At 33.2% G+C, this 27,301-nt stretch overlaps 2 protein-coding genes and 1 pseudogene across 2 annotated transcripts; all 3 read right to left on the bottom strand.

Annotated features, from left to right (window-relative positions):
• LOC105175177 (flavonoid 3'-monooxygenase-like) lies at positions 6,852 to 9,293 on the bottom strand. The gene is made up of 2 exons (XM_011097525.2): positions 8,333 to 9,293; positions 6,852 to 7,731 (listed from the first exon to the last, which is right to left on the bottom strand). Exons 1-2 carry the CDS (start codon positions 9,248 to 9,250, stop codon positions 7,108 to 7,110), a joined length of 1,542 nt encoding a protein of 513 aa, XP_011095827.1. The 5' UTR covers positions 9,251 to 9,293; the 3' UTR covers positions 6,852 to 7,107.
• LOC105175169 (flavonoid 3'-monooxygenase-like) lies at positions 20,356 to 22,495 on the bottom strand. The gene is made up of 2 exons (XM_011097520.2): positions 21,329 to 22,495; positions 20,356 to 21,100 (listed from the first exon to the last, which is right to left on the bottom strand). Exons 1-2 carry the CDS (start codon positions 22,244 to 22,246, stop codon positions 20,477 to 20,479), a joined length of 1,542 nt encoding a protein of 513 aa, XP_011095822.1. The 5' UTR covers positions 22,247 to 22,495; the 3' UTR covers positions 20,356 to 20,476.
• Positions 26,001 to 27,301, bottom strand: part of LOC105177486 — a 1,775-nt pseudogene continuing 474 nt past the window's right edge.

Genomic DNA, 27,301 nt, shown 5'->3' with positions numbered 1-27,301 from the left:
AGGGATTCGACCTAATTTCAATACTGTTATAATTTTAGAATCAGTAATTAATTTTAACGGTTTCGATAATCGGTAACACAGAAGCCTCTCCTGTTTATTTGCCTTAGTTTAATAGGCTAGTGACAATAGCTTAAGCAAGCAGTGAGAGGTTAGGTAAGGGGTGAGAGGTTAGGTAGGTAGCAAGAGGTTAGGCAAGTGGCAAGAGGTTAGGCTAGTACCTTTAATTTCAATTAAAATATTTTTTCATGAAATTAGGGGTACTTCATTACTGACTAGTTCTTTGCTAATACTTGTTGTCCTATTTGAGCTTTTCTGTGCTGTTTTTGTGATTGTTCCTATATAGGTTCCTTGAAGGTTACTCATCCATATGGTTGACGTTGGGACCAATATTTCTCTGGTTACCTTTTGGTTTTGTCACTTCTGCTGATCTCCTTTATCTAGTTGTTTGCTGTTATATCTTTTGCAGGTCTTATGAACCCCTCTCATAGGTTCAAAGGCTGTCAGCCATACAAACATGATCTCCATGTTAATACTTATTTTCATTATTTATCCTTTTGGAACATTGCACACACTTTGACTTGGCCTTTTTATACAGATTTATTTGCAGGTGCTGTGCGATCCACGACGTGGTGGGATAACAAAAATCTTTTTGACTCGTCATAATTTTTCTACGACACATGTTCGGTTCTTTTGTTGTAAGGGAGTAGTACTCCTTGTTTATTGTTGCTCTATTTGTAAGGGAGTAGTACTCCTTGTTTATGGTTTTACTAGAAATTCTAGGGAGGTAGCTCTCCCCACTGTAACTATTTTATGCGTTTTAATATAAAAGGACTGGGAACTTCGAAAAGCTCCCCACCTCTAGGTGGTTTTTGTTAAAAAAAAAAAAAGGTTAAGCAAGTGGATATTCCTCGTATTCATGCACCTCGCAGGTTTGTTTTCTCTTTATTATTACTTTTCTTTTTATATATGTAATATTAGTAGTAATGATTTAACCTTTAATTTATTTTCATGAATCATATAGTTTTTAGATCGTATGTTTTGGGATTGTGTAGTTTTAGAATTTTTAAGATGAATACGTGTGAAATGAGCTGTTACTTTTTAGTGTGACGTTTGTAGAATTTTTCACGTAATTGAGAGAATAATTGGTAATTATTAGAAATTTAAGTTTAATTAGTAAATAAATTATAGATTTAATTTGGGATACAATAAAATTTGAACGGATTAAATTGGAGTTTGTTATAATATTTGAAAGTAAATTATACTAATTAGGGAATTAGAAAGGATGTAAAAGTAATTATTTAAAAAGAATTAAAAAAAAAAATAAGATGGTGGGCCGTGCATGTGCTGCCACAACCTCACCAATCATCCAATATATATATATATATATGTATGTTAATTGAAAACACTTACACATTAACACACACTCACATTTACATACACACACACCGACGCGCACACACACTTCGGAAACAGAGGTACGAATTTTAGATTTTATTCTTTAATAATTTATAAAATTATATTATTTAATTAGTTCTTTTATTAAATATCGTTTATATTCAGCGATATACTATATTGGAGTACCTATGATTTTGGCTATTCAAATTAGTGTTGTATTAGATATCATATTTGATATAAAAATGATATAGTTAGGTAAAAATATTAGATTTGTTAGATTTAATTATTATTATAGTTAATTTACACAATTTCATCGGAACGATTAACCAAATATGTAATTCTATGTATTGTTGCTTAATTAAATTGTATAGCAACGATAAATTGACAGAAAATTCATAGAAATACTTCGGAAGTTATATTTTAGAAATATTATGTTATTAAAGAGGGAAAATGAGGTTTCAGTGGTAATATAATTTACGAATGTTATTAAAAATGATAGTTATAAATATATAAGGGGTTTGATTAAGTGAATTGGTAAATTAAATATATTGATTATACGTATAACATTCTATTATAGGATGTGACGACAAAGTAAAGGTTTGAGTAGTCCCTCGTGAATCGAAGTATTTTGGGATTTACGGTAAGTATAATAATTGGATATATATATATATATCTATATGTAGTATTATATATATTATATATAATGGTTTCTTGGATGCGATCGTGGACTTGACTTTATATTATTATACGTGGCTTTCGTACATTGATTGTTTATATAATTAGTTGTGGATTACCCTAATATCGGTAGAATTGTTATTATGTATCATATGTGTCTGTAATGGATGGACGTGAGAGTGGTATAATTACGTGATCGTATAATTGATTGTTGATGAAATCAAATTGGGAGTTGTTATTGAGAAAGTGATTATTATAATGAATAGAATGACGATTGTGAGTTGAAATAAAAGATAATACTTATATAGTTGGGAACACAGTCAATGGTTTATGAAAATGTGATTGATGATAATGTGATTGATATTGAGATATGAAAAATATATGATTTAAGCTAGGTACCATGGCGCGTAGGGTACCGGGTATTCCGGGCAGTGGGGAATATCCTGTACTGTTAGCTACACACAGGGGTGGTATGGGGATACCATGTTTGTTGTGATGTCCTGTGCTGATATTGCTACACAATTGAAGTAAAAGAGTGTGGGGATATCACACAATGTGTATCATGTGCTGTATATAATATGATGATGGCCGGCGAAACCATTGACTGATGTGCACCAATTAGAGTAAGTGGAGCCCTTAACTAATAAACGATAACGTCAGATATTATATCGTGGATTGATTTACAGTTGTGAGTATGTGTTACTGCTTGTATCTGATGTTGCTATGTGACTAATGATTGTTAGTCAATGTGACTGCATGTACGTGAATTGTTGCCTATGTATATATATAAACTGATTGGCTATACTTATTGAGCAGGCAGTTCATTCCTTGCCACGTACTTTTCAGGAGATAGGTCACACTGATTAACCATATTGGACTTTGAGCGGTGCCGTCATCTTTATTAGGTGGGTCAACCGTGACTTCTGAAGCCAGAGTTTTTTATTGTTGGGTTGTTAAATATTCTGGTCTTTTATCGGGATTTGTGTTTTCAATTGTGGTATGATTTTCCTTGAGGTTATGTATATGAGAACATCTAATGAGGGTGAATATAAACTTTCGGAGGTATCTATTACCTTTTGTGGTATATATAAATATATTATATTGATAAATTAGAATTTATTTTACAAGTTGAAAGAGAATTACTTATAGAATGAATTTTGATTAAAGAATGGATGAAATAGTAATAATTAGATGTAGCGAGCAGGGGGTGCTACATTTAGTGCTCAAATAGATGGCTCCTATGAAAATGTTTTGAGAACTCATCATAATGTTTGTATTTGTTTTCTGGGTGTTTTATTGTATTTTATGGAGATAGAGAGAAAAACAAAGATAAATAAGTGTGTCTTAGAAAGAGCATGTTTGGATTTATTTTTTAAAATAATTTAAAATAAGTATTATATGTTTAATGTTGTGTTTTGGGAGACAAAAATTACTATTCGTTGTCAAATCATGTCTTTTTTATATATATTTATATATATGTATGTATCTATGCTAAAACAGTTAAAAACACCTAAATTAGATGTTTTTAAATGATGGTAAAACATTGGGTATGTTTTGACTTGTTTCGAAAATAATTTGGAAATAAAAACAAACATAGTGCATATTTTTACAAGTGTTTTTAGTATTTTTAATTTTTTGGTCTATTTAATATTTCTCCTCTCATCAGTTTTTATTAGTATATTTATATTATTCGATTATTGAGTTTATTAAATAATAATTTTTACTATTGATTTAACATTTAAGCGAAAATTTTTATGAGTTTGAATAATTATAAATTAGTAATCGATTAAATGTCTAAATTAACTAGAGATATTAGAATTAATAAATTAAACTATTAAATTTATTAGATTCATTCCTTTCTATAATTAATGTATTCAACTTAATCGCACTGACTACAGACTACTACATACCAGACTAGGGATGACAGATGAGTCGAGCCGGCTCCTGAACCTCTCGATTTTGAGCTCGATTCGAGCTCAACTGTGCCTGTTCATGAGCTCGCGAGCTCTTTCTATTTTTTTTTATTTTTTTATATATATTTTTATTTTTAAATTTTTATATTTTATATTTGATCAATTTTATAATCAAAATTGACCATATATTGTAATTATTAATCAATATCATACATGTTATTTTTAATAATAATAAATTATGGTACTTTTATTTATACATTTAATCTTTATACAAAAATAAATTTAATCAACAACTTAGTAAATTCTAATATTTTTTATAATAAAAATTATTATTTAATATGACATATATAAACTTTTTGTTATATTTTAATATATATTTGTATTACGTTATACTTTTTTTAAATTGACAAGTAATTCACTTATGATTTTTTAATATATATTTGTATTACGTTATACTTTTTTTAAATTGACAAGTAATTCACTTATGATTTTTTATCTATTTTTTAGTTTTATATTATTATCAAGATACATACTATGCATTATGCAATCTATTTATTATTTATAAATTTATGTCAAAATTTAGTGAAACATATGAATTAATCTAAAAATAATGATAATGATAATAATAGTGATGGTTGAACAATTTTAATTATTTTAATTATTATTTTATTATATATATAATGAGATCAAAAAATTTAATCAACAATTACGATATTTTAAAATCTGGACACCGGATTCACACCAAATTTATATATATATATAAGAACGTGTTCATTAGATCATATCAGACGGTTTGATTTAATATCACATGGTCTGATTCTACGATACACCGCTTGAATGATTATTCTTATGCTCCGAGTACGATATCTTGACATCAGTATATTCAATAAGTCTAAAACTTTATCAAGTGTATTTTTCTGTAAGTTTGATCATATCTAATGATCTTATCTGAATTTTGATGGTCCGATTAACCCATGTTATTTAACAATGTAAGATGATAGTTATATCAATGTAATATTAATATTTATAAATATATAAATTTACTGCAGATTGTCAATATATATTAATCTCAACTATAAAATGTTTCAATTGCATTATTTTAGATAATTGATACTTTCCCAATAATTTTAAACTATCCAGAATGATTTTTTTTTTTTTGTACAATTTACTAATTATATTACTACTAAACTAATCAAATTAGAATTTCATACTATATTTTGATATATTTATAATATAGTATATATACATTATACAATCTATTTTATTACTTATAAATTTATGTAAAAAATTGGTGATTTTCATAATTGAATATAATAATAATAATAATAAACAAAAAAAATTCAGTTTGAGCTCGAGCTCGAGCTCAACATATAGAGCTCGACTCGTTGCCACCCCTATGTAACCAGACAATTAATTATATGGGTAGGTGTTTATTAAGTTTTATAACAGTGAAAAACTATTTGAGGGTATTAATTAAAATCAATATAGGGTAGATGCTAAAATCAATATCGAGTTAATTAGTAAGTAGTTATTTTTCTTGATAAATTCGATGCTAATGTAAATTAACAATGAATTTCGCTATTTTGCAAGGAATACGCGTCGTTGCTGTTAAAGTTTTTTCTTGTAGTGGTTGTTCACTTTTTTCAATTTATACTGACTTTAACTTCTTATAACTTCCTTATTTTTTTTTTTAATTCCTTTAGTTAAAGTTAAAATACAATTTTTAAAATTTTTTAGAGTTTTTATTTAATTATTGACAGTCAGATTTAGATTGAGGAGATCCGCCCATATCTTCTATTTTATCATGTACTGAGGCTGCGTGCTTACATAAAATTCATCTAGTCAAAATGAAATGTTATTGCCAACTTTGTTAGAGAATCTGCCAATCATACGACATATATAAAAAGGAAGAGAAAAAGATCATTACTATATGGTTTGATTACGTACAAGAATTGATTATACTATATCTATTATTAATACTAATTATATTAGTTAAAAGTATTTTTCTTTACCAAAGAGCTGTACGTATATCATTTTTTGAGAAATCAGCCCTAATAATTTGATAAGAGTTAAGATTTTAAATTTAAACTTTAAAATCCGAATATTGTAGTATAATTAAGATCACTTAATTAAGAGTTTCTGCATTTCATTTATTTCTATATAAATAACATATTACAACGAATTCTTCTGTACCACCTGTTTGAGCTCAATCTAGCAAATTTAGTTATCAAAGAACAGGGAGACCACTTCATGCAGGTGGTTGACACCTTAAGATCCGTTATAGTAAAAAAATTCCGGTTAATTTCAAGAGAGCCATTTGAAATTGACTCTTTAGTCTGAAAGTAACTACTTCCCTAGATACATGGGCGGACTTGACAATGCTTGGTCAAATGACCATATATTTGTCTAAATAAATTCAAATTCTGAGATTCTTTTTTTGTTATGTAGCTAACACGTGTAGGTAACCATTGACACTAAATTCATACCAACTACCCTCCAGATTTTGCTCTACGATTCTTATAAATTGAGGTATTTTGCAATTATTTTGGAAACATAAGTTATCACACTCAAACTCTTATTCTCTCTCGATTTTTAAGATATTTTCAGCGTACTTTTTGCACCCAATTCGATTTTCGTCGCTTCATCATTACTTTCAACTATTATTTTTACTTTAATTCAAGTTTTCTTTTTATTCCTTTTAGTAAATTTGTTATTGATTTAAATCAGAGTGCTAACCTCTATTTTGCAAGCTAGTTCATCAATAATTTTAAAAATTTTGTGAATTTTTGTGGTACGACTGGAACCTGCTAGAATACTTTTGTACATTACCAAAAGAATATAATTAATCATTTCTGTCAATTGTGGCAATCAGAGTCTAAGGCGGCGCATTTCCAATAAGATGAACTTCACCGCAAGAAAACTTTGGTGCATGTACTAATAAAAGACAAATTTCCACTACTCATCTTATCAACCTATGACTCTTGCTTTTGACATATTTCTTTATTTCAAACAAAATAATTATTATATGCTCAAATGATCAAAAGCATGATCGATCGATTATTGAACTATATATATAGTGGTACTTACTTGCATTGACTACATTTATTCTTCATATAATATAAATTTAGTAAAAGTTCTTGGGTAGTATAGGTTCCATGATGATGGCAAGAGGCTTTTTAGGATGTGTAGTAAGTCCATATAGTTCCTTCATGCATATATCTTCAGGTCTCATGCCATCAACCAACTTCAAATCAAATCCATGCAACAAATTAGCCAATATTGTCCGAACAATCTTAAGTCCAAGATTGTATCCAGGACATCTCCTCCGGCCAGAACCAAATGGCAAGAGGGCAAAATTACTTCCTGTCAGATCAATTTCTTTGCCCACAAACCTCTCCGGCAGGAATTCATTGGGTGCATCCCATGAGTTGGGGTCTCTCCCTATGCTCCATGTATTGATGAGAATTGTTGTTCCCTTTGATATATCATAACCTGCAACTTTACAGTCCTCCATGGCATAATGGGGGGCTAAAAATGTCGCCAATGGATGTAACCTCATCGATTCCATGATGATGGCATCAATATAAGGCAAATTAGGGAAGTCGTTCTCTTCTACCCATCTGTTTCTTCCAATAACTCTGTTGAGCTCTTCTTTGGCCTTCTCAATTACGTGAGGATGTTTTAGAAGTTCATGGATAGCCCACTCGATTGTCGTAGCTGAGGTATCTGTGCCACCAGCTAGTAAGTCCTATGTATATTGTCAGGAGAGAAAAGAATTAATTAGGTAATGAAAACTGAAAATGAAACTGCAGAAAGATTTGAGATGACCACAATTAGGTAATGACATGACGACCATATATAAGCACAAATTATTGGGTAATTAGGTAATGAAAATTGAATTATTAAGGTGAAAATATTTTGTTTATACGCATTGTTATTAGAAATATATTGATTTGATACCACAGTCTAATATAGAATACAATTTTATTAACTAATCCAAACGTATTCTCATTTTTAACAAAAATCTACACAAAATTGAAAATACGATTCTCCGCAGAAAATGAAAACATAAACAAACAGGATTCTTAAGGCAAAGAAAGGTATTATGAAGATGGCCATGTGGTATTTGTACATGATATGTGCAATTAATACTTTTAGTTTATATAAGCAAAATATAAAATGAGTTCTCTATTTTCATGAAAATCTTTAAACGGATCTTGAAATTTATGAAGTAAATGGGTTTGAAAGCTTAGACTAATAGGAAAAAGTATTATTTTAGTCCGCTAAGTATGCCTAATTTTAATTTTAGTTCGATAACTATTTTCATTTTTGTTTAGACTAATACATACCTGTAATAATCCCTTGACACCGTCTCTTGTGAGTTTGACTTCAAGATTAGGATCCTCAGCCAACTGTAATAATGCATCTACCACATCTCCTGGGGCGGAGTCTTTTTCTGTTGCCATTCTAGTTTGATGATCATCAATTACATAGTTGTGGAACCTGTCAAACTTTTTGTACAAAGCCTTCATTCTCTTAACATATCCCTGTAGATCAAGAAAACTTAGCCATGGTATCCAGTCCCCAATATTGAAAACCCCATTGAGCAAAAACCATTCGTCCAACATCTCTTGCAACTCATCTAGCTTTACTACAGACTTATCATGTTCTGATTCACTAAAATATTTGCTGCTTAATACCATCCTACTTATATTGGAAAGCGTATAACGGGATAAATGCTCTCTAAGTACGACCGGCTTTCCAGAGAGGGAATATAGACGGGCCAGGAAATTATGCCTCTCCTCAATACGAATATGCTCCAAGGATTCTAGTTTTTTTGCACTGAACACCTCAGAGAGATAAATTTTACGTGCTTGTCGCCAAAAAGGGCCGTAGGGAGCCCACGTCATGTCCGAGTAATTATAGCTAGTGTATTTACCAGCAGCAAGTGCAGGTCTAGAGGCAAAAACTGTATCGTGTACCCTTAGAAACTGTTTGGCCATCTCCGGGGAGGATGCAACCACAACTGGGAATTTCCCAAACTTTAGTTGCATAATATCGCCGTACTTTTGGGATAAAAAGTGAAGGGATTGATGTGGAATGGAACCAACCAGGTTCAAATTGCCGATGACAGGCCATGGCTTTGGTCCGGGTGGAAAGTTTCGTTTTGGGTGTGGTCTAAGGAATATTTTGGAGAGAAAGGCCAGGGCAGCAGCTAAATGTAGTAATGCTAATAATGCCCAAGAGGAGTTCTCCATCAGCGGCATGCAGATGAAGATGATATAGTGGCAGAGAATTCGTTGTGACTTGTGAGGGTAAGGTTATTTATAATAGCAGCTGGTCTAAATTGTTGTGCGGCAAGGTAAAGACGATGATTCCTTGTTTGTTGGCACGCTGGACGAAGAGTGCCAAACCGATACGGTGAGTCATCCACTTTTCCACAACTATACAAACACCAAACGTATGCATGAGGAAACGAAGTTGTAATTGTAATGTTAGCTAAGTTGAATATTATTCACCGCAGCCACATGCCCTGGAAATTAACTTAATTCAGATAAAAAAGTTGAATAGAAAGAATTTTATTTTGTTGGAACTATTTGTGGTGGCCGAAGAGTGTATGTATATATTTGTTATACGATCTTCTTTCTATATACTCATCTGTATGCAATTTTCGGAGAAGGGTTATAATTGTTATTGATCAACAAAGTGCCTTAATTCCACTTCACAATTCAAGATTGACTATATATATATATATATATATATATACCCTTTTTCCTTTCCATTAAGGTTGTAAGCAATTAATACAGATGATGCATGTTAATTATAGTGGCTAGGAAGTTCCACTTTACAAATTAAGTGCTTCACAAACAATCAACCATATATACTGCAACTTAATAATATTAATCGGCTAATAGACATTCATTATTTTACTATTAGCTTTATACTAATTATGAATAAATAAACTTTTACTCTTAATATTGTTAGGTGTGAACTGCACGCTTCTCAGTGCCCAAATATAGATGTCTCTTATATTCCTTGGAAACTCATCATTTTCGCCCTTGAACTTGATTTAGTAATATATGATGTCTGTTTTATTTGGTTTTTGTACTTTTTTCACGTCCCTTTATTGTTAGGACATGATCGATTTACATGAATAAAATTGGAATAAGAATGAAAAAGTAGTTATTATATTTAAATAGTATTTCTATGATTGGCAAGAGGACAAAGTTATCAAACGTCAGATCAATTTCTCAAGCAAGTATTATTTAGGTGCATCGATCCCATGCATGTTTTGGGGTTTCTCCCTATACTCCATCTTTTGATCATCAGGATTATTGTTCCCTTTGATATATGGTATCCTAATCGAGACATGGAGCATAGGAAGAATTCATTACATATGGGATGCACCCGAAGAATTATAATGGAAATTAAAGAGAATAACAGGATAAACAATGTCTAAGCACAACTGGGCGTAGTCGACAGAGGAAATTACGCCTCTGCTCAATACCATCGAATATGCTCAAAGGATTCGAGTTTTTTATTATTGAACACCACAGACAGACAAATTTTACGGCGGTGTGGGCTGTATGTCACGTCTAAGTAATCAAAGCTAGTGTATTTACCGGCAGCAAGTGCAGGCCTTTGTCGTGTACCCTTAGGAACTGTTATGGCCATCTCAGGGGAAGATGCAACTACAATTGGGAACTTCCCATACTTTAGTTGCATAATATCACCATAGATTGGGATAAACTGTGAAAGGATCGATATTGTGGGTGGGAAGTGGAACCAACCAGCTGGTGCAAATTGCCGATTACAGGCCATGGCTTCGGACCTAGTATGATTATGATAGAGATGAGGTTGTGGCAGAGAAATTGCTGAGATCGAGGAAAGTATTTTTATAGTTTGAGGCTGGTGTAAATTGTTCTGCAAAATCTAAATTACAATTTTAAAAAATATATATTTATTGTATACATGTAGTAAATAATAATTGAGAACTAGGCAGCTAGATGTCTATTATTTTGATTATTTGATGATTAATTTTATATTTACAAATAATTAAAATTTACCCTTAATCTTGTTAGGCATTTGTAATAACCTTTGATCAAAATAATCTTATATCAACCTTTGTTAGGCATCTAAGTTATGAACATAGAAATTTTAATACGAAATTCTATTCGGTAAAAGTAATTTTGTATTGAATTGCATGCACAATTACTCTTTGTTTGTTATTTTGTTTAGTTAGTTCATTGCATGTATGATAGAATCATGCATAGATATATAGATACTATTCTTAAAAAAACAAAAATAATACACATACCAAGAAATGTAATTAGGAAATTAGTAATTATAAGAATTTAGTAATTTTACATATGGATTTAAATACTTAAATGAACTTTTGAAGTCTTATCCTAATTATGTTGACTACATTCAATATTTTGAATTAATATATTTTTTTTATTAATTCAATTACTATCAAAATTAAATTTTGATAATATATAACAATATTGTTACTTTACATATATACCATTAAAGCTACATAAATCATGAGATAGATTAAAATTAAAAGAAACATTTAAAATCATTCATTCTTTCAGAATAGTATAAATACAAATATATAGAGATATTCAAAAAGAGTTCTTACCATACACGTCAATTCCAACATTTTCCAATATTTAGATGTCCTAATCCTTTTGAACCTAATGATCAACTTCAGGCTTCGACTTTTTGATAAAAACATGTGTGTTTTAGTAGGCGTTTGTGTCTTTCACGTTCTAAATATCTCTTAATTAGCAAAGATTTGTGAATATTCGTAATATTCAAAGTCTGATGGAGGTGGTCGGTACTCGTCCAATCAAATAAGCTAATCTATTGCTAAATTTCAATTTAGATGCGCCGTAAAACTATAACATTCTTATACCTTATAATGTACATTTTTATTTAAAGTAATAGTGATTAATAATATCAGATTGACTAAATCAAACCAATCGGTATCTACTATTACCATAAACAATACCTATTACGCAGTAAAAACAATATTTTACGTATATTATTGATAACTCTGCAATTGTCATGATTTTATAGCGATTTAATCTTTCTTTTTAGGCCAAAACATCTCTAGTTATGTGATTTTATTGCATATTCAGCAAAAAAGGAAGATATGAGACAAAGATGGCAAAAATCAAGCTAAAATTGAAATTGAAGGCATCAAAAAGGAAAAAGGAGATTACAAGAAAATTTCTGCATAATTGACTAAGTGTGCCCACGCGGAGTGGTCAACTCGGGTCAAGGAGGAAAACAAGTAATTTCCACAAAAGATAAAGGAATGAAGTGTTTAGGCTTAGAAAGGACTCTTTAAAACTTATCTCTTGTGATTTATTTACCTTTTTAGAGTTAATCACGTATTTATCCCCCCTCTACGTCTAGATTCGTTGGAGACTTTTATTATAAATAGGGGGGTCTCTTCATTTGAAGGAACTCAGTTATTGATTAGAACTCTATAGAATTCTTTGTTCATCCTTTTTCTTTTATTTTTATTTTATAACCGGAATTAATGGAATTCCACTTTTTAGTGTGTTCTTCTATTAACATGTTCGGCTAAATTCCTTATTTTTTAGTTAAAGTATGGTGATTGCTTGATTCGTAATCGTTGTGAGATCTAATCTGCCCTTTATACTTGTTAAATGAATATTCATGCTATTCTCTGTGCTTTAATTACAAACGTCTGATTTATGAATGATTCGGCCGGTTGTTCATTATCAAGAAGGTTTGCTTAGCTAATTGGACTTTATAAATCCGTGTAATTGTTTATTTAGTTCAATGCTTAGTAGCAATATAGCATGATTAATTATATCATAGTAACTAGTTATGTTATGGGGAATGCATGATCTAGTTTAAACAAATTATCCTCGTAGGAGTTTGTTAATTAGAATCAAGCCTTTTTAATTCTTAATGCTGTTAATAGATTAGATCTTGTGGACGTTCCCAGGGTTGTTTGTTAATTAGGGATCTAGCCAACGGTCGTACCTTGGCTAACAAAAAGGTAAGGAAATGTGAGGTTGTTAGGTCGTACCAACAACCATAACTGATTTATTTGTCTATACATGTGTTATTCTTGCATTAATGATCAACTCAAAGAATCAAGTATGATCCTAGCTTTAACTGGAAAATCTCCTTCTCGTATCTTTACCAGGTATTTTTAATTATTTATTTAGTTTTCAATTATTTCTTTTTATCATTAATCTCCCCCCATTATTTTCTTTTTCTTAAAGAAATCAACTTAAAATCAATCTCTGTGGATCGACCCTACTCCCACTTTCCCAAGTGTAGTAAGAATTATTTTTGGTGATCTTGACACCCATCAATTATGGGGCTCAAGCTCATGACCTATAAGATCATAGGACCTCAACCTCTTCAACTGAGTTAGACGTCATTAGTTATTCACAATGTTTTGTTAAGAATATATATATATAAGGGTAAATTGCAATTTTCGTCCAGTTTCTTAGGGGAGGTGGCATTTTCAGTCCAGGTCTTTTCCAAAATAGTATAGTAGAACAATAATTATAAAAATTTGGCAATTTTAGGACAAATTACCCTAAATCAGCCGGAATTGTGCACGTTTGGGGCACGTGAGCGTCTGAAAATTGGGGAAAGCATACGTGTCCGGTGATGCCGCTTACGTGTAAAAAAAAGGGGGCCAAAGATGACGTGGCAAAGCTGACGTGGAAAAAAAGCCCACGTCAGCTTGCCAATTAAAATCGCTCTTTTTGCTCTGCAAAACGCATTCACAGCTTACCCCTAATGTTTGCAAGAACCCTAGTTCGCTTATCCCCAATCTTTGGCACGCAAGAAAAAATTCACTCCCAAGGCACGATTTAAGGAGAAATTGAGCAAGGAATTGAAATGAGCAGCGTTTCATCTCTTGTCGATTGCTATTGTGGAAAGAGGGCAGTGCTTCGGACCTCATGGACTGAGATCAATCCTGGAAGGAGATTCCATTCATGTAAAAACTACAATGTAAGTTTGTTTTTTTTTTTTGTTCATCTCCACTTTGCTGAATTTTCTCCTCATTATATTTTTCTTATTTTCTTAACTAATTGTAGATGGGTGGGTGTGGTTTTTTTGATTGGGAGGACCCTCCAATGTGTAGAAGGGCACGTACAATTATCCTAGGTTTATTGCGCAAGAAGAATGAAATGGAAGCGGAAATTTTGAAACTAAATTTCAGACATGGAAGACTTTGGAGACTGACAGTTGTTTTGTTGGTTATTTGCATAATGTGCATTTGGGTGAGTGTTGGATTGTGTTCGAAGAAGCAACAAGAAAAATATAGGGTGTAGAAGATGAAGAAGATGGTTAGGCTTAGTAGGGTGTAAAAGATGAAGAAGATAGTTAGGCTTTGAATGTATTGTATTTGGTATTTTTGAAATACTTGTATCAGTGCTTATATGTAATGGAATTTTCCCCTGTTTCAATGTATTGTATTGTATTTAGTATGTAGTGTTTAGTTTCATCTTTCAATTAATTGTATTACAAATTCATATGCTACCATTTGGTTATGTGTAATCCTGTTTCTGCACGTTACTTTTCCTGCAAACCAAAACTTCAACATTTCCTGCAAACCAAACCAAAAATTCATATGTTACCATTTGGACACCAAAACTTCAACACCAAAACTTGCACACCAAAAGTAATGGATAATTTCTGCAAACCGAACCAAAATGTTACCATTTGGCAAAAATTTTTGCACACCAAAACTTCAACACCAAAAGTAATGGATAACTCATAACTCATAATTTCTGCAAACATAAAACAGAACTCATAATTTCTGCATATCATAATTTCTGCCAAGAATCCTTACATTGCAATGTATTTGACTTGAGGACATTTCACTACACTTGCACAACCAAAAAACACTATCCACAAAAACTCCATTCACAAAAACTGATTCACAGCACACTATCCACAAAAACTCCATTCACAAAAACTGATTCACAACACACTATCCACAAAAACTCCATTCCTACCACCCCAACACAAAAATTGATTCACAAAAGCAAGTACACAAAAACTACTTTTGCCCGTGATCCTCAGAACTTTGGGAAGGCCAACTAGAGATGTCAACCCACTTTCTGCCATGCTCCTTCACTATTGTCTTGGAAATAGGAGCTGCCAGCCTGCTTGAAAAAGAGGGCATGAAACTGGTACCAGTCATTGGAGGAGGTGCCCTGATGTTGAGTCTCGGTTGCAATGTCACTTGGGGTCGGAATGACATGTTTGTGTTGGCCATCTACAATTGTTCGTACATTGTAGGCCCTTGAACACATGGTGGAGTGGGTGTAGGGCCAGGTTCTGTCAGTATTTCTGGCTCCACATCATGCTGCATTGGCTCATGTTGTTCCACAATTGGAGGTAAAATTGGTGGTTGATCATTTACTCCACTATCACTAGCAGACATATTCACCTAATTCAATATCATTGAACACACGGTCAACCAATTTGTACAATATGATTAATGATTAAACACCCATTAAAAGGTAAGCATACTTACCCTATTTGGATCTTCATAGACATAATGTTTCCTCTTCCTTGTAGTGCTTGTGGATGACGAACCTGCCTGAAAATGAAAATTAATATACAAAAGAGTACATTAGTTTATATGTATACAACAGAGGAATGTATAAAAATAAAAGTGAATATTGAGTCACCTTTGAAAACAAAGCATTCATTTCAATCTCATCAAGCCCAGGTTCTTGCATGTCCTTATATAAGGCACATTCCTTTGCATTATGCCCCTCTTCACCACATATCTTGCAGTGGTGTTTGACATGTTGCCTTCTCAGTTTAATCTGTTTCTTCTGCTTTTTCTTACCATCTTTTTCTTTACCTTCATCAAGCTCTCTATTTCTTGCTCCAGCAGGTCTTCCAGGACCCCTTCCAAAGTTTGGAGGCAACGGAGGAATGAAGCCTGTCTCAGCCCACAACATTTCACCACTGATTGGTATTATAGCAGGTTCATACACTGACTTGTATGTATCCACATTGTAGTAAGGGTGAACCATCTCTTCAGGCTGCAAATTTTGATTAAAAATTGCACTGCATGCATGCTTGCAAGGGATTCCTGACAACTGCCACAATCTACATGTACATGTTCTCCTCTCCAAATCCACTGAGAATTGACTCCCATCATAACATGAAATTTGATAGTATCTATCATTGGCCTTAATAGGGATGCAATCACCAATTTTATCAATGTGCTTCTGCAGCAACTTTTTAATTTTGGGGCACAGATTTTCTTTCCACTGCTTGGATGCTTTTTCCCTGTTTTCTTGCAATCTTCGCATTAGATATTCCCTTATCCATTCTAGCATTGTAAGAATAGGCTTATCTCTTGCATCCATTATGTTTGCATTGAAGCTTTCACAACAATTATTAAGTAACATATCACATTTTGGCAATTCAGTAAAATGTGACTTACTCCACTCACTTGGGGGCTTTTCATTCAACCAATCAAAAGCTTTCTCATCTAACTTCTTTATCTCTTCCATTCTTAGTTTAAACTCCCCCACTGTGCTTGCTCTTGCTGCTTTCCACATTGCATTTTTATATGCAAGACCCCTAAAACCCGCATTCTTGAAATTATTGTGTAAATGTCTTACACAAAATCTGTGTGCAGCATTAGGAAAGACACTTTGAAATGCCTGTATAAGTCCTTTCTGTTTGTCTGACATAAATGTGTATTCATTGTCTCTCTGAATACACACATCCTGTTTCAGCACCGTTAAGAACCATTCCCATGTGTCTGTAGACTCCCTCTGGACCACATCATATGCAATGGGGTACAAGTTATTATTCGGATCCACCCCGACAGCAGTTAGCAATATTCCCTTATGAGGTCCCTTCAAATGACAACCATCTACACATATAACAGGCCTACAACCTCCCAAAAACCCCTGCTTCAAAGCACTGAAACAAACATAGAACTTTTCAAATCTGTTCTGCCCATTTTCATCATTAATCCCCAATATGACAGTTGAACCAGGGTTTGTTTTCCTAAGTTCCTCTGCATAATCCCATAATTTTGTAAATTGATACTCCGGGCTTCCTTCTAGTTTCTTTAAAGCTTCTCTCTTGGCCCTGTACGCTTGATCTCTAGACACATGACATCTAAGCTCATTCATGATGTCTACCCTCCACCCCTTTACACATCTTTTTGGATCAGACTTGAAGTCCTGAAGATATCTTTCACTTAACCAACTAGTTTTCACATTTTTTACTTTGAATACTTGTGGGCATGTGTGCTCATCCTTGTACAGATTAACCTGGAAAGTTTGTTCATTCTTCAACTTTGTTGCATGTATTTTCCACTCACATTCCTCCCCAGAACACACAGCATAGACTCTGAAGGAATCATTCTTAGTGAATTGGACAGTTCTCTTAGTTTTTATTGCATGTGATTGCACTGCTTTTTTGAACTCTTTCTTAGAACTAAAGATCATTCCCAACTCAAGTGCAGGATCATGCTTTTGATCTGGATTGAATGCAACAAAATTAGGCCCGTTCTCCTCATCATCTGACTGTCTATGTTCATCAAGATCATTCTCACTAGCCACCATATCAATTGATTCATTTTCAGAATTGTCTTCCTCACCCCCTGTTTCATCACCCTCCTCACCCCCTGTTTCAGCATTCATGTCATTTCCTCCTGTTTCATCATCCTCCCCACCCCCTGTTTCAGCATTTATGTCATTTCCTCCTCCTACAACTCCCAAAAATACTATGTCATCATCCTCCGCTACTTTGGTTTTCCCCTTCTCCTTCTCCATCACCTTCCCCTTCCCCTTCCCTTTTGCCTTTGTTTTACCCCTTTTCCCCCTCACTGGACCAGTTTCAACAGCAACCTCATTAGGTTCTGGAGGCGTATGTTCAATATATACTGTAAATTCTCTGGTTTGCATGTGATCTAAAGCTTGTTCTAGTATGTCTTCATCACTGAACAATAGTTTAAAGCCACCATTTTTAATTATGTAGAACCTGATTCCTTCCCCAGAAACTCCACATTTTTCAGCAAATAGTTCAAGATTTTGCCTGTTCATATGTGTCACATTCACATAATCAAATTTCTGTAATTTTCCCCCAATGCAAGCTGCAACAGGCATGTTTCTAAGTTCACCCCCATAGAACACAGCTACTGTTATAGATTCTGTTTCAGGGTCTGTAAAAAGAGCATAGAAAAAAAAAACCTAAGCAACATAGCAATAACAACACACCAACATTATAATAGCAATTTATTGGGGGACCACGTTTCCCCTTTACAAAATAGCAATACAAAAAAAAACAAAAAAACGGACACACACACACAAAACAACAAAACAGCAGGGGACCATGTTTTTCCTTTTCACAATACCAAATTCACGTTCCTTTAAATACTATTTTGAGAGCACTAAGCACAATGTAAGCAAAATAAAAGAAAAATGGAGGAACCACTTACGATATGCAGGCGGTGGCATATTCACATGCCTGTCTGCGCGAATGACGACCATCTTCCCACAATCGTTTTTACAGCTGTGAAAACTCCTTTTCCTTCGTGCTAAAATCCAGTAATTGCGTTTTTACTCTTTTGTCTTTCTTCTCAATTTAGGGATTTGGCTGGGAAAATTTACCCCTCTTTCTTTACCCTACTCTGTAAAAGAGGTGAGAAGACGACGGCACGTGAGGAAAACGTGCTCACTGTTTTCCCTCCAACAGTTTCCATGTTGGCAAGCTGACGTGGGCTTTTTTTCCACGTCAGCTTTGCCATGTCATCTTTGCCCCCCCTTTTTTTACACGTAAGCGGCATCACCGGACACGTATGCTTTCCCCAATTTTCAGACGCTCACGTGCCCCAAACGTGCACAATTTCGGCTGATTTAGGGTAATTTGTCCTAAAATTGCCAAAGTTTTATAACTATTGTTCTACTATACTATTTTGGAAAAGATCTGGACTGAAAATGCCACCGCCCCTAAGAAACTGGACGAAAATTGCAATTTGCCCTATATATAATGTTGTTTAAGTTTATTTAGCTTTTTCTTTCCTCAAGCTTAAAGGAAAATGGGAGAAATTAGTGCATTGTACCGAAACTTGAGAAATCCCACAAAAAGAAAGGAAAAATAGGGGTTTTTTTTCCTTTCAAATGAAGTTTTCATTAATTTTAATGATTTTATTAAGCGGAAGAACTAAAACACAAACTAAAATTACAACCTCAAATTATTTGAGAAACAAAACTACATAAGTGGGTTAATTTAAGGACCAAAATCACAAAGATCCCTACATATATGAAGTAAAAATACAATTAATCCTGTAAATTTTATAATTTTGACATATTTTGTTTTGTATTTAGCTAGTGAGGAAAGTAAACTTTGCAGTTATTTATATAAAACACACTTAGTCCTCTAATATTTAAAAGTTGATACTTTTAGTCTTAAAGCATGGCTGAAACAAAAAACAGTTTTTAGTTCATGAATTGCGGCCTCATTTATCTAATTCATTTCTGCACGATACCATATTTATATACAATGCATGGTGATGCCATCATTCAATTCCAGATATCATTTCCTGGCAACTAAAAGACAAATCTTCACAACTCATCATGATAAGTTTCTGCGATGTTTATTCTTATCTTCCCATGACTCATATGTTTTTGACATATTTCTTTATTTAAAACAAAGTAATATAGTATTATTACATGATGGAATATTGGTGATTCACTAAAATATTTTGCTGCTTAATACCATCCTCGGGGATAAAGGTTGTCTAAGTAGGACAGGGAATGTGTATATATATATATCGCCCTACTTTTGGGATAAAAAGTGAAGGGAATTCAAATTGGCGATGACAGGTCCTGGTGGAAGGTGGAGATCTCCATCGGCTAGCGGCATGCAGATGATATTGAAGAGTGTATTTCTATTTACTGAAGCTGGTGTAAATTAGTAAAGAAAATTCTACGAGAAAAATGGGTATGGTCATGCTTCATACTTGTGTGCATATGAATCAAATACATCATCATACTATGTTTAATTTAATAATCTCAATTATTAACATCCATCCTAATCACATTAATCATTAATATACTTTTGACTTTTTTACAATTTTTTCCAATCTTTTCAATATTTCATGTCTATTTTTCTATATGATCATGCATAATTATAATCGCTAATAATAAAACTAGAATTATACTTAATAATGTTTTAAAAAATATACTTATTTAATGATTTTTTTCATCATAAATATATTATAATGACTAGAGACACAAATATTATTTTATTTTTTAATATTTTACACAAACCTCGATTATGTCAACTACTAGATTACAATAAAATAATTATTACATGCCAATTAAGATTTGAAGGTATAATATTATTATTAAACAGTAGTTACGGATGGCAATTGGCCCCGATAAGTTGGGGGCCCGACCCTGGACCCGTATCAGAGCCGCTCCACATTTACTCGTACTCATTCAGTAAAGATGGTCAGGAAGTGCAGGATTCATAATAATGGTAACAGGCTTTTTAGGCTGTGTGGCGAGCCCGTAGAATTCCTCCACGGATACATCTTCAGGCCTCATGCCATCAACCAAATTCCAGTTAAATCCATGCAGCAAATTTGCCAATGTTGGTCGAACCATCTTAAGTCCGAGGTTGTATCCAGGACATCTCCGGCGACCAGAGCCAAATGGCAAGAGGGAAAAGTTACCTCCAGTGACATCAAAGTCCTTGTCTAAAAACCTCTCTGGCAAGAATTCTTCGGGTGCATCCCATATGTTAGGGTTTCTCCCCATGCTCCATGTGTTGATCAAGATGGTTGTTCCTTTTGATATATCATATCCTGCAACCTTGCAGTCCTCCATTGCGTAATGGGGGATTAAAAGTGTTCCGAGTGGATGCAACCTCATGGACTCCATGATAATGCCATCAATATAAGGCAATTTTGAGGTGTCCTCCTCTTCTACCCATCTGTTTCTTCCAATAACCCTGTCAAGCTCTACTTTTGCCTTTTCAATTACACGAGGATTTCTGAGAATTTCATGGATAGCCCATTCAAGTGTGGTACTTGCAGTATCTGCGCCACCACCTAGTAGGTCCTACAGTAAATACATATATATTGAAGGGAGAGAAGGATTAGGTAATGGCATGATGATACTCGCACGACAAAGAAATCAAATATTTCTGATTTTAGGGAGGGAGAGATCTAGAGAGAGGTTTTTATAAAGGCAGCCATGCATGTGATATTTGTAATTAACCCAAGCTTAGTGATACTTGATTTTTTATCAAGTAAATAAGCCTAAAATGATATATAGACTAATACATACCTGTATCAATCCCTTGATACGATCCCTCGTGAGTTTGATTTCAAGATTATCGTCCTCAGCCAACTGCAATAACATGTCTACAGCGTCTCCCTGGATTGAGTCTTTTCCTATTGCCCTTCTAGTTTGATGATCATCAATCACATAGTTGAGAAATCTGTCCAATTTCTGGTACAGACCCTTCATTTTCTTAACACATCCCTGTAGATCAAGGAAATTTAACCATGGTATCCAGTCCCCGAAATTGAACACCCCATTAAGCAAAAACCACTCATCCAATAGCTCATGCAATTCATCCAGTGTTACTATGGACTTATTAGGTCCCGATTCACTAATGTATCCGTCGCCAAAAACCATCCTACTTATAATGGAAAGAGAATAACGGGATAAATGGTCTTTAAGCACAACCGGCTTTCCTGATAGGGAGTGTAGACGAGAGAGGAGATTACGCCTCTCCTCAATTCGAATATACTCAAAGGATTCGAGTTTTTTTGCATTGAACACCTCAGATAGATAAATTTTACGTGCTTGTCGCCAGTGTGGACCGTAAGGAGCCCATGTCACGTCTGAGTAATCGAAGCTAGTGTACTTACCGGCAGCAAGTGCAGGCCTGGAGGCAAAGACCTTATCGTGTAGCCTTAGGAACTGTTTGGCCATCTCAGGGGAGGATGCAACTACAACAGGGAACTTCCCATACTTTAGTTGCATAATATCACCATACTTTTGGGATAAAACGTGAAAGGATCGATGTGGGTGGGAACCAACCAGGTGCAAATTTCCGATGACAGGCCATGGCTTTGGACCTGGTGGAAACTTCCGTTTTGGATGCTGTCTGAAGTTTATTATGGGAATTAGAAAGGCCAATGCAGCTAAACATAGTAATGCTAATAATGCCCAAGCGGAGTTCTCCATCAGCGGCATCCAGAGGTTGTGGCAGAGGATTTGCTGAGAGAGTAAGTATATTTATAGTTGAAGCTGGTGTAAATTGTTCTGCAGCAAGCCCAACAAAAATCTAAAATAAAAATCAAAGAAAAAGTTGGTGAACGTTTAGCAGAAGGTGGTTCATTTTTTGTCATCTCTACTCTCACCCCACCACCATTCTGGGCAAATTTCAAGAATCGAATTACTTAGAGCTCAAAAAACTTTCATGATTGAGCAAAATTAAAATACTTAAGAATCCATTTTATAAAACTTCTACCCTACATGCAATGAAGTAAACAAATAAGAAACTAATAAAGAGTATAATCGTGCATGTGATTTCTTTCAGAGACTTTTGCAAAATCCAACATCGAAAGAATAAGAATTACTAAATGTCAAAAAGTTACAGGACTTTTTTGTTATTCTAGAAAGATAAAAGATAAAACTATAAAAACATCAAAATTACAAAAAAAAAAATATATTTAATTAAGGCTAAATATAAATATAGATATTTCAAAAAAGAGCTCATAATTACGTACCATAAACGTTAGTGCCAAAATTTTCCAATTTTAGATGTCTTAATGGTTTGAAACTCATGATCATTTTCAGGCTTGAACTCGATTTAGTAAAACTCATGCCTATTTTAATAGGTGTTTGTGTCTTTCACGTTCTAAAATTCTTTTAATTCAGCTAAGATTTGTGATGTAATAATCAAAGTGAGGTGGTAGGTAGTACTTCTCCAATCACACAATCTAATTATGGTATGTTCAAGGTTTTTATTTAGGGATAAAATTAAAAATTTTACCTGCGTCACAATTATACAATAGGTGAAATATGGTTGTTAAGGGAGATCCTTTTGCAAGAAAAATAGTCACTATCAATGAATAGTACTTGCCTTAAAAAAATTAAGAGCTCGTTTGGTTGTGTTTCAATGAATTTATTCACTTTTTACTATTTGGGTAGTTGAGATTTTGTTTGATTAAGCCATTTTCATTGAGAATGCATTCTTATTTTAATCTTGAATTTTTTGAAATTATAGGTCACATGGGTTGGTCATACTTGTCTTATCTTGTCAGTATGTGTTTTCTTATTTCAAAATCACATAAAATTGCTTTCTCTCCCAACCAGTTTGGTCAACCCTCATAATTAATTTCTTTCACATAAAAAATACATATACCTATATTCTTAATTCTCACACCTATATACCTATATTTGAAAATAACTAATCTAAACATATTATCAGTTTTCGAACAAAAATCAATAAAAGTATTTTTATACAAATACAATTGTTAGAAACTGAAAATGAAAACACAACCAAACGGGCTCTAATATTTTGGTATTTATAGTAGTATTGGAAGTTATATGGTGTGGTGGATTGCATTTGTTTAATGTGTGCCTCTAATATTTTGGTATTTATAGTAGTGTTGAAAGTTATATGGTGTGGTGCTCTAATATTTTGGTATTTATAGTAGTGTTGAAAGTTATATGGTGTGGTGGGTTGCATTTGTTTAATGTGTACCTCTAATATTTTGGTATTTATAGTAGTGTTGGAAGTTATATGGTGTGGTGGGTTGCATTTGTTTAATGTGTACCTCATATATATTAAATTAATCTTTTACCTTTACAGGTTAACATTTTTTACCAATATACATCATAAGCCGGTGTAATATTTTGTCCGAAAGTAAACACTTTTTGGAATTGAGTGAACACGTGGGAGTGGTAGTCGTTGTTATTTTCAATTTTTTTCATTTGTTTTAAGAAATTCAATGACACTTTAAGAGATGAGATTTCTCGTAGAAAAATTCTTACATATAGTGACGGAGACTCCCAAACACTTTGGAAAAGGTAAAGCAGCGTGCATGAAAATACATCCTATCATTGTTTCAGATTATTTCTTCACTTTAGAGAAAATTCACAGCTCATATTTCCTTAAATAAAATAAAGTAATTGTTACATGCTTTTGGGTCATGAAAACCGCACCAAAAAGAATTGAGTTTTTGTTGAGCCTGGAGATGTTCCAACAGTGATGGTGATGCCTCCTGCTGCTGCTATTCTTCCAGATGATCAAAATGCTCAAGATGAAGCTGCCTTATTTGTGTTTGATGTTGGATAGACACGCATTTTAGAAGAGGGTTTTGTGTTCTGTTTTGTTTCTCTAGTGTTGTATATACGATGTGGCGTACTAGTCATTTATTCAGATTCTCATTGGTTCATGTCATAGGCGAGGTGGTTAGTTTGTTACTAGTAGTTTTGGGTTAGTTAGCTCATTTGTATTTAAGCGCGGGTTCCAACTCCTGCGAGTCATCTTCTCCATTTTCTGAATACTAAATCAGAATTTCTGGGTTCTTCCATTCCCCAGTCTATGGGTGTATCATCTTTGATATTTTGTGCCAAATTCAATAGTTTTGTTATTATAAATGATGACAACTTAATAATCATAGTAAATTAATATTATTGATTACAGTTGAACAAAATTAAAGTAAAAATTTTAACTTTAACCAAATTGATCGATATTCACCATAATTTTTAAACATAGTCAAAACATTAGGCATAATTTTGACCACATTTGAAAAAACAACAGCTAATGGTTGTTGTGAAGTTGTGCTTCATTTATATTTATCATAATAATTAATTGTAACGAAAAATAATAACTTTTCTAGTGCCATAAGAATTCTATACGACAATAATCCTACTTGCATCAAATTAAATCATCTTGCATGCCGACAATATTTTTACGAAAACAATACCTGAAAAATAATTTTAAACCAGCAATCTATACATACCTTGGGATAGATTTCTCTTTATTTCTTTTTAATTAGAGTAAAATTTCAAAAAAAACCTTTAACATTTATAATAACAACTTGACTTCAGAGGAAAGATATATCTCCATAATCCATGCATGATAATTAATTAAGTTTATGCACTGAATCACGCGACTACCGATTCGATCAATTAAATAAAATAATTCTTACATGATAAATCAAAGGTTAAAAAAATGTATGAAAATTCCACTGAAAGTACAATGTTGTTGCATCAAGATAATCTTGACTACATTTTAGTTATTCCTCAAACAGTAAAAATTTTCATATTGTTAATTTTACATGAATAATGAATTAAATACCTGACGTGATTAATTCTTCTATATATATATATATATTCTTTCGATTTGATCCTACATCAAAAATTATATATCTATTATAATATAATTCATTAATATTCAATAAAACAAAATTAAAAATTTACTTTAAAAAATAAATAAAACTAGACTAAAATGAATTCATAATCGTGATAAAAAGATGATTAGTTTTATTTCGCTTGTATTAATTATATATCATTGGATACTGGATATATTGCATGTGTCACTATATGAACATGAAAATCTTTCTGATAAAAATATAAATAATAAGTTTTATATAATTTATTATGTGCAGTTGAACAAAATAGCATACGTTTCCACAGAATTGACACCATCCATCATCATGACAAACTTTTATACTTTGTCACATGATATTCAGATCTGTTCAATTTTAATTGTTGCGTCTATGTTTCAACTCCAATATTTTTAAGTCAAATCTATTGCTAGATGGTGTAAATACAAGAAATAATAAAAAAACAATGGTATTTATATTGAAAAGATAGTAAAACAATTGTGATATGTATTTTTCTCAAACAACTTTTAACTCACATTTATATTTTTGACAAAGTTATGTAATATATTAATGCATAAAAAGAAAAAAAAATACTCTTAAAAGAAATATATTAATAAAAGCATTCCCATAAAATACTAACAAATAATTATTTATCCATAATTGTTTTATCACAAGAACTAGAAGATCCTTGTCTTAACTTAATGTTGTCTTACATAATTAAGCATAAGATTGGTTGAAAACACTTGTAATAGGAGCAGGGTGCGTATAGTTTAGTAAAGGTGGCTTGGAAGCGTAGGTTCCATAACAATGGAAAGAGGCTCTTTTGGGTGTGTAGTGAGACCATATTCTTCCTCCATGCTTATATCTTCAGCCCTCATGCCCTCGACCAATTTCAACTCAAATCCATGGAGCAAATTAGCCAATGTTGTTCGGACAACCTTAAGTCCCAGGTTGTATCCAGGGCATCTCCTCCTGCCAGACCCAAATGGCAACATCGCAAAATTACTTCCCGTCATATCAATTTCTTTGCCTAGGAACCTCTCAGGCATGAATTCTAAAGGTGACTCCCATGCATTGGGGTCCCTCCCTATGCTCCACGTGTTGACGAGAACAGTTGTTCCTTTACTTATGTCGTAGCCTGCAACTTTGCAGTCGTCCATGGCGTAATGGGGGGCTAAAAATGTGGCAAGTGGATGCAGCCTCATCGATTCCATGATAATGGCATCGATATAAGGCAGTTGAGAATAGTCTCTCTCTTCCACCCATCTATTTCTTCCTATTACCCTGTCAAGTTCTTCCTTGGCCGTTTCAATTATCCGAGGTTGTCTTAGAATCTCGCATATAGCCCACTCCACTGTAGTAGCTGAGGTATCTGACCCACCAACCAATAGATTCTGTAAATATATCAAAAGAGATCAAATTAAAGTAGGCTAATTAAAAGTAGCAATGAAAATATCTTTAAGTATACATTTTGGAGAAACCATGAAGAGAAAATTGAGGTTGAAACGAGACGATATTAATACCTGGACTAATCCCTTCACCTGATCCACTGTGAGTTTAACTTCAAGATTAGGATCCTCAGCCAGCTTCAATAATGTGTCTACTACATCTTCTACAGTGGAGTGATCTTTTCGTGCAGACTTTCTAGTTAGGTGGTCATGAAGCACATAGTCGTAAAAGCTGTCCAGTTTCTTGGACAAGGCCTTCATTCTCTTAACATAACCCTGCGGATCAAGGAAACGTAGCCACGGTATCCAATCCCCGATCTCGAAAACACCACTGAAGAAAAACCACTCATCTAGCAACCCTCGCAACTCATCCACCTTCATAATTGCATTACTCTGATAATCTTCATCAGTTTGATCAATACTGAAGTATTTGTTGCTTAATACCATCCTACTTATAATGG

The sequence above is a fragment of the Sesamum indicum genome, linkage group LG2, assembly GCF_000512975.1.
Source record: "Sesamum indicum cultivar Zhongzhi No. 13 linkage group LG2, S_indicum_v1.0, whole genome shotgun sequence".
Taxonomy (NCBI): Eukaryota; Viridiplantae; Streptophyta; class Magnoliopsida; order Lamiales; family Pedaliaceae; genus Sesamum; species Sesamum indicum.
This window is presented reverse-complemented; position numbering and strand designations above follow the sequence as displayed.

Bases quoted from the DNA above. Each gene is read 5' to 3' on its own strand.
- LOC105175177 (XM_011097525.2), bottom strand. From the start codon at position 9,250: ATGCCGCTGATGGAGAACTCCTCTTGGGCATTATTAGCATTACTACAT. The intron at 7,732-8,332 runs GTATGTATTAGT...CAATATACATAG, and splicing joins GTGTCAAGGGATTATTACAG to GACTTACTAGCTGGTGGCAC.
- LOC105175169 (XM_011097520.2), bottom strand. From the start codon at position 22,246: ATGCCGCTGATGGAGAACTCCGCTTGGGCATTATTAGCATTACTATGT. The intron at 21,101-21,328 runs GTATGTATTAGT...TATTTACTGTAG, and splicing joins GTATCAAGGGATTGATACAG to GACCTACTAGGTGGTGGCGC.